The sequence below is a fragment of the Vipera ursinii genome (assembly GCF_947247035.1).
Source record: "Vipera ursinii genome assembly, chromosome: 1".
Lineage (NCBI taxonomy): Eukaryota > Metazoa > Chordata > Lepidosauria > Squamata > Viperidae > Vipera > Vipera ursinii.
This window is the reverse complement of record NC_139512.1, coordinates 16,840,843-16,852,020: the sequence shown is the minus strand read 5'-3', so window position 1 is coordinate 16,852,020 and position 11,178 is coordinate 16,840,843. Positions and strand designations below refer to the sequence as shown.

The 11,178-nt window shown below is 49.3% G+C and overlaps 1 protein-coding gene across 1 annotated transcript; it reads right to left on the bottom strand.

Moving 5' to 3' along the window:
* Positions 1-1,079: 1,079 nt before the first annotated feature.
* Positions 1,080-9,996, bottom strand: NDUFA7 (NADH:ubiquinone oxidoreductase subunit A7). The gene is made up of 5 exons (XM_083359605.1): positions 9,880-9,996; positions 8,759-8,808; positions 3,832-3,981; positions 1,305-1,549; positions 1,080-1,208 (listed from the first exon to the last, which is right to left on the bottom strand). Exons 1-4 carry the CDS (start codon positions 9,928-9,930, stop codon positions 1,453-1,455), a joined length of 348 nt encoding a protein of 115 aa, XP_083215731.1. The 5' UTR covers positions 9,931-9,996; the 3' UTR covers positions 1,080-1,208; positions 1,305-1,452.
* Positions 9,997-11,178: the final 1,182 nt, after the last annotated feature.

The following is an 11,178-nucleotide window of genomic DNA, read 5'->3' as shown; positions in this document are numbered from 1 at the left end:
AAGCAGCCTGCCAGTTACCCCCCATCCTCCATCTCTGTGCCCTCCGACCATTATGGGGAAGGGTTCCAGCCCAGGGAGCTCCCTGCCAAGGAGACCTTCAGAGGCTCAGCCTTCTTCCGCCCTCGGCCACCCTGGCGTTCCCATCCTTGTCAGTATCGCTTGCTGCTCGAGGACTCGCTGAGGTTGGGTGGGGAACAGCAAACAGGAGCAGTCTACCGACAAAGACTATTTTTGACTTGTGACCCTTTTCCAAGCAGTCCAAGACAAACGTTTGCCAGCTGCAGCTGCCAGCGCTTCTGGACCTTGTTAGGCCAGAAAAGCTGCTACCAGATGCCTCCTGATGTTTGGCTATATTAGCTATGTGTGTGTGTGTGTGTGTGTGTACGTGCGCGTGTCTTAGGGGCTTTCTAGAAGTCTCTAGCCAGTCTGCAAGAAAGTAAACACACAGCTGGAGGGAGTTTAACCTGATGTTTCACACTGAGCATTTTTTCAAATTGAGCATCAATTCTGGGTGTCAGTAATTGGGGCTGCTTGCTTTTGTTAATACCAGCCCTGCATCCGATTGGCCCAAAGCCCCTCTCAGACCCCCTATTTTGGGTATTTTGGGACATCAGCTGAATGCTTTGAGAAAGACATTTTGGGAGAATGTGTTTGTATGTATGTGTGCGTATGTGTATATACATGAGTACACACACACACACACACACACACACACACAGAGTATATATCTCCATACTTTGATTTTTATCTCATTTCAATTTTGTTTGTATGTATAATAAACACACAAAATACATGCATAAATAAATAAACGCTTGTGGTCAATCTGCCATTTCTTAACGATTAACCAAGGGAACAACTCGCCACCAGAAACTGGGTGCTCCGACATTGTAGGAGGTTTTCAAGAAGAGACTGGACAACCGTTTGTCCAGAATGGTCTCCTGCCATAGGCAGAGGGTTGGACTAGAAGACCTCCAAGGTCCCTTCCAGCTCTGCTAGTCGCTGAATGTCGTCCACCACCCAGTGTCTCCTGAGGAAGGGGCAGGGTAGAATTTTAATAAATCAATAAATTCACTCTTAACCCGTGTTTTGTGCCTTCGTTTATTCTGGCTGTATCATCTTGAGTTAACAATTCCAACATAGATTCCTCAAATTCTGTTTTGCCAGCCCGACCAGCCCCTAAAGTCATGTAGAACTTTTAGTTACATTATTTTTTTATTTTTTTTAATCGCATTTATATCACGCCCTTCTCCGAAGACTCAGGGCGGCTTACAATCTAAGCACAAATTAAATGTGCTTAGCAATATGGATTGATTACCTTTAATTAGCCCAGGAGAAGAAAAACAAAGTCCTTGCAGGGGGTGTCTCCAGGCTGCTGCTGCTGCTCGTCCCCGGGGGGGGGGAGACCCAAGACCCGCAGCCCGGCCTTTAAGCCTGGGGGTGGTGGTGGTGGTTTCACAAATAGGGCTCGTCCTTGGACAGCTCCCACTTCCGAGGGGGGAAACCGGGGGTCACAGGCAGCTTCTCCCTCTTTGTGACGGAAGAGTCCGAGCTGTGGGTCAGAAATGGGACAGCTGCACGTTAGAGGCCGTAGGAGCACCTTCCCCAGACTGGATACGTCCAGAGGCTGTAAACTGGGATTAAAAAGAGTCAGCTTGGTCTAGTGCTAAGGCACCAGGCTAGAAAGCAGGAGACGGCGAGTTCCAGTCCTGCCTTAGGAATGAAAAAGCAGCTTAGATGGCTTTGGGCCAATCACCAGGAGACGGTGAGTTCTAGTCCCGCCTTAGGCCTGAAAATTGACTGGGTGGCTTAGCCAATCACCAGGAGACGGTCAGTTCTAGTCGTGCCTTAGGAATGAAAAGCAGGTGAGTGGCTCTGGGCCAATTGCCAGGAGATTGGGAGTTCTAGTCCCACTTTAGGCATGAGAGCGCCAGCTGGGTGACTTTAGGCCAATCACAAGGAGACAGTGAGTTCTAGTCCCATCTTGGACATGAAAAGCTGACCACCATCTCCTTGTAAGGGGGAGATGGGCGACATAGAAATTTAATAAACAAAAGCGAGCTGGGTGACTTTAGCGCAGTCCCTCCTCTGCCCAACCCACCTCACAAGGTTGTTGTGGGAAAAATGGGAGAAGGAAGGAGTGTCAAGTAGGTTTTTCACCTTCACTTATTTATAAAGCTTAGCTTACATAAATAATTTATTTAATTATAAATAAATTATAAATTTATTTATAAATTTATTTATTTATAAAGCTTAGCTACTGCTAAGCTTGTAAGCCGCCCTGAGTCTTCGGAGAAGGGCGGGATATAAATGGAATTTAAATAAATAAATAAATAAATAAATAAATAAATAAATGAGAAGAAAAGAAGAAACAGGGGCGACATGATAGCAGCGTTCCAGTATCTGAAAGGCTGACACAAAGAAGAGGGGGTCAAATTGGTTTCCAAAGCACCCGAGGGCAGGACAAGAAACAACGTATGGAATCTCATCAAAGAGAAAAAGCAACCTGGAATTAAGGAGAAACTTCCTGACAGTGAGGACAATCAGCCAGAAGTTGCCTCCAGAAATCGTGGGTGCTCCGTCACCGGAGGTTTTTAAGAAGAGGCTAGACATTCACTTGTCTGAGATGGTATAGGTACCAGGGCAGGGGTAGGCAACCTCGGCTCTTTTGTGACTCGTGGACTTCAACTCCCAGAATTCCTGAGCCAGCCAAGCTGGCTCAGGAATTCTGGGAGTTGAAGTCCACGAGTCACAAAAGAGCCGAGGTTGCCTACCCCTGGTATAGGGTCTCCTACTCCAGCAGGAGGCTGGACTAGAAGACCTCCAAGGTCCCTTCCGGCTCTATTCTATTCTAAAAATAATAAAGGCGGCATATGAAATAAAAGCATAAGCTAGGTTGCCAGCTGAAGAAGGGGCTTCCTGTTCACACCTCTGGGGGAGGGGTCTGCTCCCCTCACCCTTCCATTCTCTCGGGGGGCTCAGCAGGGCCGGTAAAACGGCAGGGAAGGCGTGTCGCAGAGCGCGTCAGTTGAAGAACTCCGACTGGTGGGGTCCCAGAAGAGACCTGGGGAATATTCTCTGCCCCCCCAGAGGTGAGGCAGGCCCGCCCACTCTCCTGGCCTCCTTTTGGGTGTAGAGAAAAGCACCTGGCCACGGGGGGGCCGGTTAGCACCCTGGAAGCCTTCCCTCCCCCTTTTCACCAATTCTTCACTGTGTTCTTAATCACCCTAACCCTCTTCTTAAATTTCAACTTCTGCGGCACTGTTTTGTTTTTAATGGTTTTATGGTGCACCCTCAGGGGGAAGGGCGGTTCCAAACCACCGATAAATGAAATAAATGAAAAGGCATCCCAACGTCTCTCTCTCTCTTTCCCGTGCCCGTGAAAGAAACTTCGCTGGGAGGAAAGGAAGCCAAATATTCCCCCCCCCCCGCCTGAAGTGTTTCAAGGCCTGGGGAGAAGAGAAAACTTCACCGCCTCTGGGGTACCCAGCCCAACTTGAAGGCTTGTTTAACGCACAGAGTTTGCAGGGGAAATCGAGAGAGAGAGAGAGAGAGAAGACTTTAAACGCCCATGTTTCTAGTGCAACAGAGGTAGACTTTGATCTAAAATTAACCTAAAATGGCCAAGGGCTTTGGCAGTTCAGCCAGCCGGGCCATTGTTCGGAAGCCGGAAACGGCGAGGACAAACAAGGATCTCTTTAGCTTCGGCTCCACCTGAGGCTTCCCTAGGAAGGAACTTTCCGGAAGGAAGTCTCCTTTGCAAAGGAGGCTGAGCTCTTAAGACCCTCCGGGCCTCCGCAGGTGTCGCCCGGGGGTGGTGGTGGAGGCGCCTACCTTCCAGCTTCCTCTCCGGGGGCCAACTTCTTCTGGGCCGACACCAGGACAATGGGCGGAAAGGCCTCCCTGCGCCCGTCTCGCGTGCAATAGTAGTTGTCTGCTAGCTTGTGGCTGGGCCCCAGCGGGAGGCGGGGAGGCGGCTGGGTCCTGCAAAGACGGTCAGAGCGGGAAAGGTCAGCGTGGAAAATCCAGCAAAAGAATAATAATAAACCTTTATTGTCAAAGTACAACATGTGTACATTGAGATTAGCTGAGCCTCCCCCCCCCCCCGTGCTCCCTCCCAACACACAGTGACAACAAACCCTCCATCCCACCACACTATGTGAACCCACTACACCACACACTGGCCTCCCAAGTCAATTCTGCATAAGATTATGTCCCATTTAAAAGCCTAACAGCCCACGGATAAAAGCTGTTTTTCAGCCTGTTGGTAGGGCTGGCTATACTCCTATATCTCCTACCGGATGGTAGGAGAGTAAAGAGATACCGTCCAGGGTGTGAGTCGTCCCTGAGAATCTTCCTCACTCTTCCAAGGCAACGAGCCCTGGCGAGGTCATCCAGTGGTGTCGGGGGACAGCCCACAATGTCTTGTGCTGTGCTGACTACCCTCTGTAATACTTTCCTGTCCGCGGCTGTCAGACCAGCATACCAAACCACAATACCGTACGAGAGGACGCTCTCTATAGTAGACCGGTAAAAGAGGGTCATTAGCCGTTGTTCTACCCTGTTCTTCCGCAAGACCCTGAGAAAGTGAAGCCTCTGTTGGGCCTTTCTAGCCACCTGGGTTGTGTTAACTTTCCAGGTCAGATCTTCACAGACTCCCAGAAATTTAAAGGAGGAAACTCTCTCCACACAGAAAGAGAGAGACCACTGAAGGGACGTCCTGGATTGACTGGGGCTGGAAGCCAGAGGCCGGGTCATCCCTCCAAGGGTGGGCCGGATCCTTATTCCCTTTGCAGGGGCCACAACAGGGAGTGCCAAGGTGGGGGCCCAGGAGGGCTCCTGCACGGACTCAGACCCTGCGCCCACTAGGCATTGACTGGTAATAATGATAACAATGATAATAATAGTAATAATGATATAATAGTAATAATGATGATAATGATAATAACAACAACTACAAAAAACTGCGCTCCTCGGAACATCTTACATTTTAAGGAGATACCTGGTTGATACCTAGGATGCTGGCAGCAACCCGTGTCAACCATTAGCGCCAGTCAATTTGAGTGTTCAGTTGACTGAGGTTCATGTTTATGAATACAAGTATTATAACAGTAATAACAAGAACAATAATAATAGAGTTGGAAGGGACCTTGGGGGTCCAATTACAGATGGTCTTGCCTCCAGAGGTGGTGAATGCTCCAACACTGGAGGTTTTTAAGAAGAGACTGGACAGCCATTTGCCTGAAATGGTATAGGGTTTCCTGCCTGAGCAGGGGGTTGGACTAGATGACCTCCATGGACCCTTCCAACTTCTTCTTCTTCTTCTTCTTCTTCTTCTTCTTCTTCTTCTTCTTCTTCTTCTTCTTCTTATTATTATTATTATTATTATTATTATTATTATTCCATCAATTCAAACATCCACATCTGCCTATCCCAGGTCCTTGGCAAGGACTCGATAGGTAGACAAAAATGCCAAATCCAGTCTGAACATCTGGCTGACTGTGCGATGATTAATAACAACAACAACGACGAGTTGGAAGGGACCTTGGAGGTCATCTAGTCCAACCCCCTATACCGTTTCAGACAAATGGCAGTCCAGTCTCTTCTTAAAAGCCTCCCAGCGTTGCAGCATTCACGTCTTCTGCACACAGGTTTGAGGCAAGGCAAGGAGCTCCTCAACACTATCAGGAGATGCCAGAAGATAAATCTGGGTGTCTGCGGAGATTCTGCCAAGGTGCTTCTTCAGGAGGCAATTGGACTTTCTTGGTTTTTCCTTGAAGACGTTTCACTTCTCATCCCAGAAGCTTCATCGGCTCTGACTGGATGGCGGGGAAGGGAAGGATTTATACTCCTTACAGACAGCTGCTCATCTGCCTCCTTTTAGAGAGTCCTTGAGGCCATCTCTGTGTCCTCAGGGTCTCCTGAGGGGTGCAAATGGGTGTGGAGCCTCCTTGTTGAAGGCGGGTGTTGGGGACGAGTGTGTGTTGTCTGCATCCCAAACTGAAGTGCAAATGTTCCTGTAGTCTGCAATGTTTTCGGGAAATCTGCTCATCCTCCTGCACCATTCAAAGGGCGTCCATCCCCAAGTGCATAGGAATCATCTGCTCATCAGTTTGAGATTCAGGTAACACGGACCCATCCCCAACAGCCTGCGCCCATCTGCAACAGGGAAGGGACCCAGGGCAGGAAACATCCTGCAGCCAAGAATGCTCCACGGACATTTGCACCACTCAGGTGACCCCGAGGACACAGGTCAACCTCCCAGTGGACTCAACGGCCCTCTAAAAGGATGCAAATGACCAGCTGTCTGCAAGGAGCATGGATCCTTCCCCACCATCCAGTCAGAGCTGAAGAAGCTTCTTGGGTGAGAAGCGAAACGTCTTCAAAGAAAAAGAAGAAAGTCCAGTTGCCTTTTCGAAAAACACCTTTGGGACAATCAAAGCTGGGATTTCTTGGGCCAAACTGATCGATATCCTTGACCTGAGCGGATGTTGAGCTACAGGGCTGCACCCAAATCACCACGATCAAGCTGGATTTCTCTTGGCTGGACTGACCCTGACGGCCTTCAAGACGGGCCTCTGGCCTGGGGTGGTCAGAGTTGTGGAGCTCACAAAATGGTTACGCATGTAGTTCTTGACTCAGGACTCTATTCAATCAGAATAGAACTGGAAGGGACCTTGGAGGTCTTCTAGTCCAACCCCCTGCTCAAGTACGAGTCACTACATCATTTCAGACACGTGGCTGTCCAGTCTTGTCTTAAAAACCTCCATTGATGGAGCACCCACAACTTCTGGTGGCAAGTTGTTCCACTGGTTAATTGTCCTCACTGTCAGGAAGTTTCAGGTTGCTTCTCTCCTTGATTGGTTTCCATCCGTTGCTTCTTGTCCTGCCTTCAAGTGCTTTGGAGAAGAGGTGGACATCCCCCCCCCCATTCTTTGTGGCAACCCCTGAAATACTGGAATGCTGCTAATGGAATATTAAAGGTAAAGGTAAAGGTTCCCCCGCACATGCGTGCTAGTCGTTTCCGACTCTAGGGGCCGGTGCTCATCTCCGTTTCAAAGCCGAAGAGCCAGCGCTTGTCCGAGGACATCTCCGTGGTCATGTGGCCGGCATGACTAGACGCCAGAGGCGCACGGAATGCTGTTACCTTCCCACCGTAGTGGTCCCTATTTTTCTACTTGCATTTTTACGTGCTTTCGAACTGCTAGGTTGGCAGAAGCTGGGACGAGTAACAGGCGCTCACTCTGTTACGCGGCACTCGGGATTCGACCCGCCAAACTGCCGACCTTCCGATCGACAAGTTCAGCGTCCTAACCCACTGAGCCACCGCGTCCCTCTTAATGGAGTATTTTAGACAGCCTCTATTAGATCTATTGGACTCTTATATCCATTAGACAGAATCTTAGGGAGTCTGTCTGTTACGGTCAGATGCTCTGGAGGCACCACGTGGCCTCCGAACTACCTAGGAAGGCCGAGGGCTGGATTGCCTTCCGGAAGGAGAACTGGCCAGTCTTCCCTTTGGCCTTCTAATATAGGACAGAGGCCACATGGGGCTGCGCCAGGGAGTGGGGACCATTGTGGCTGCTTCCACTTCCAGGATAGCTGATAACACGTGTACTTTTAAACTCTCCTGAAAGGACATTGGTGTCAATGGTAGATTCAAATACAGTAATGACCAATCACTTGCAGGAGGCATCAGAATTCGCCTTAAATGGAATAGCCAATGGTGTGAAGGAATACTGTGGTTATGCCCTTATATGGCTGTAGCCAATGACATCTCTCCTAGGTTTCTTTGTTTACTGGTTTTCTTTGTTTACTAGGTTTCTTTGTTTACTTCCTTATACATGGTTCACTGAAGACTTTCCATGGCAGAAAAGTACTAGCCAGAAAAGTACTAGCCAGCTTCATGTATAGGAACAGAGATCATGGTTATTCCAACAGCTGAGCCCAAATTTATATTGCTAAGCAAGACAATTCTTAAGTGAGTTTTGCCCTGTTTTATGACCTTTCTTGCTGCAGTTGTTAAGTGAATCATCGCAGGTGTTCAGTCAGTAATATGGTTGTTAAGTGAATCTGGATTCCGTTGGCTTGTCAGAAGGTTGAAAAAGGGGATCCCGTGACCGCGGGAAACTGTGACCATCACAAGTATGAGCCAGTGGCCAAGCGTGCCAATTCTGATCATGTGTCCATGGGGATGCTGCCAGTCATACGTGTGAAAAACCTGCCTCCAGAAGTTGTGGATGCTTCTAAGAAGAGGCTGGACAGCCATTTGTCTGGAATGGGTATAGGGCAAGAGTAGGCAACCTTGGCTCTTTTATGACTCATGGACTTCAACTCCCAGAATTCCTGAGCCAGCCATGCTGAGGGGAAAGGGAGTGGTTTCCAAGCTGAGCCATGCTGGCTGAGGAATTCTGGGAGTTGAAGTCCACAAGTCATAAAAGGGCCCAGGATCCCCACCCCTAGCTTAGAGGAAAAGGCGCTCGGGAATGCCCTCCTTCCTGGAAGACTTGATCCGACAAGGGGAAGGACAATTTACACACGCACCCCTGTTATCTTAGGTTCCAGTTGTGTGAATGATTTGGGGGCAAGAGGTGCCAGGACTATAAAGGGTTTAAATCAGGAGATTCTTCTCCAGGAGCACTGTAATCAATCCGCACACTCAGATGGCTTTTAAAGTCTCTGATGGGAGCCTGTCTACTGTGGAGTCTTGGACCAGGGCTGAAGTCCAGAGCTTTTTTCCAACCTCATGCCGAGAATTTACCTCTTGGAGATCTCTGTGTAGCGCAGCTGCAGTTTAGCTTGCAGGTCCCTCTGTTGGAGAAAGAAAGAGAGGGGGGTGAGGGAGGGGGGGTGAGGAGAGAGAAAAGTCACTCATCTTAAGTGCACGATCTGAGCCACTGCATTCCTAGCAGCAATTGAAAACCACAAAGCCTATTCAAGTGTCGGAATAAACACAGGCACTCGGTCAGTTGAGAGTTGTTAAATAAGAATATTAATACTTTGGTGTAAAGCATGATTAACCCTCTGCTGCTCAGAGTCACTCTGGACAGAGATTGGGGGGACATATAAATTTAACAAATAATCCTGCTCCACATCCAGGAAAAAAATCCTATTGGGGCTTCCAGATCAGTAAACCCCCTAAAATTATGGCTGGGGTGGAAGGACCAAAACAGCGCATAGAGGTGCCATTACATACAGACCTTAAAGGCATAAATCTGTTTCTCTCAGTTAAAAGTCTGCCTCCCAGGTCTCATTCTACCATTTAGAATTGTAAAAGTCCTATTCCTGTTCTGTTCTGTTCTCTTCTATTCTCTGTTCTGTGTTCTATCCTATCCTATCCTATATTCCATTCCATTTTTTTACAATGAAGTTACCCCAGGCCTTCTACACCTGTGTTTCTCAACCTTAAGACTGTGGACCTCAACTCCCAGAATTCCCCAGCCGGCAAGCCCGGAGTTTGTGGAAGTGGACAGGATGCAAATCTTGCAAATAAATATCCCAAACCCACTTTAGAAGATTTTAAGACTAGTGTTTTTCAAACGCAGAAAACTTTTTAAGATAGGTGAACTTCAACTCCCAAGAATTAGCCACTCTCCTGGGGAATGCCCCAAGCTGGGGAATTCTGGGAGTTGAAGTCCAGCAAGCTAAAGGCGGCTGAGGTTGAAAGGGCCGCTTTACTGATCCAGCGGGAAGGCGACTGCCGCGCGAAAACTACCGGCCCCACAAGCCCTCGCGCGGGGAAAGGGCGGGGTTAAGACGCGAGGCCCCGCCCCGCGCTCAGGGTCGTTGGGAACACGCCTGGCGCGGGGCGGGCAGCGTTTCTCGGGCCTTCGCGGAGGCAGCGGTGGCGGCGGGGATCCCGACCCGCTCGTCCTTCCTTACCCCGGCCAAAAAGTTGCGGATAAGGCGGATGATGCCGGTGGCCGACGCCATCTTGGCTCAAGGTTGCGCTCTGCGCGGGGCACGCCGGGAAGAGGGACGCCGAGGCCCCTCCCTTCACGGGCGGAGTCGCGCGGCACGTCGGGGAGAAGGGCGGAAGAGTCGAAGGGGCCTCGCGCGGGGCATGCTGGGAGGAGGGAAGAGGAGCAACGTTAGAATAGAATAGAACAGGGGTCTTCAAACTTGGCCCTTTTATGACTTGTGGACTTCAACTCAGCTTTGCTGGCTGAGGAATTCTGGGAGTTGAAGTCCACAAGTCATAAAAGGGCCAAGTTTGAAGACCCCTGGAATAGAATATGGAATAAGCAGAATAGAATGGAATAGAGGAGCAGAGTTGGAAGGGACCTTGGAGGTCATCTAGTCTGACCCCCTTGCCCAAGGCCAGGAAGGAAGCGAAGCCGAAAGAATAAAAGGAGAGAAAGTGTAGCCAAGTGGACAAACTCTTTCTTATACCGGTGTTTCTCTTTTTTTCAAATTTTGTTATTTTTTTAAAAATTTCCAAACTCGTACCAGTATTTGTCAACCTCCAGTATTGTGAGATGGGTAGACTCCACTTCCCAGAATTCCCCATTCACTCTGATGCCATTACTTGCAAGGAAACTGCCCAGAGTTCGTTGCAATGAACGCAAATAAATACAGGCATTCTTTCGTTTATGTTCATTACAAGGAAGCTGGCCCAGGTGGGCCACTGTAATCACTGTGAATAAATACATAAATAAAATACAATTTTTAAAAAATGTGAATCCATAAACTAAATAAAACGAAAACCTCCAAAGCCCTGGAGCAGACATGTCAAACACAAGGCCCGGGGGCCAGATCCAGAGACCCTCCTTCTGCCAGAGACCCCCAGATCTGTCCCACTCCTGCCCAGGCCCCCATAGGCACCCTTGATGCCAACGATGTAGAGCTGGCCACGCCCACCCTGGCCACACCCACCCAGCAGGCCACGCCCACCCAGGCCCCCTTGAGGGCAACCGCAACGCTGATGCGGCCCTCAATGAAATTGAGTTTGACACCCCTGGCCTGGAGTGACTGTAAAAATGAAATGAAATAGATTTGTTATCAATAAATATTTAGTAAAAGACCTCCTAGTCGTAAAAATTAACAGGAGGCTTTTAAGAAGAGCCCGGTCAGCCTGCTGCCTGGAATGGCATAGGGTCTCCTGCTGGAGCAGGGGGCCAGACTAGAAGACCTCAGGGGTGCCTCCCAGGCGTATTCTTCGACCGATTGAATGACATCCTC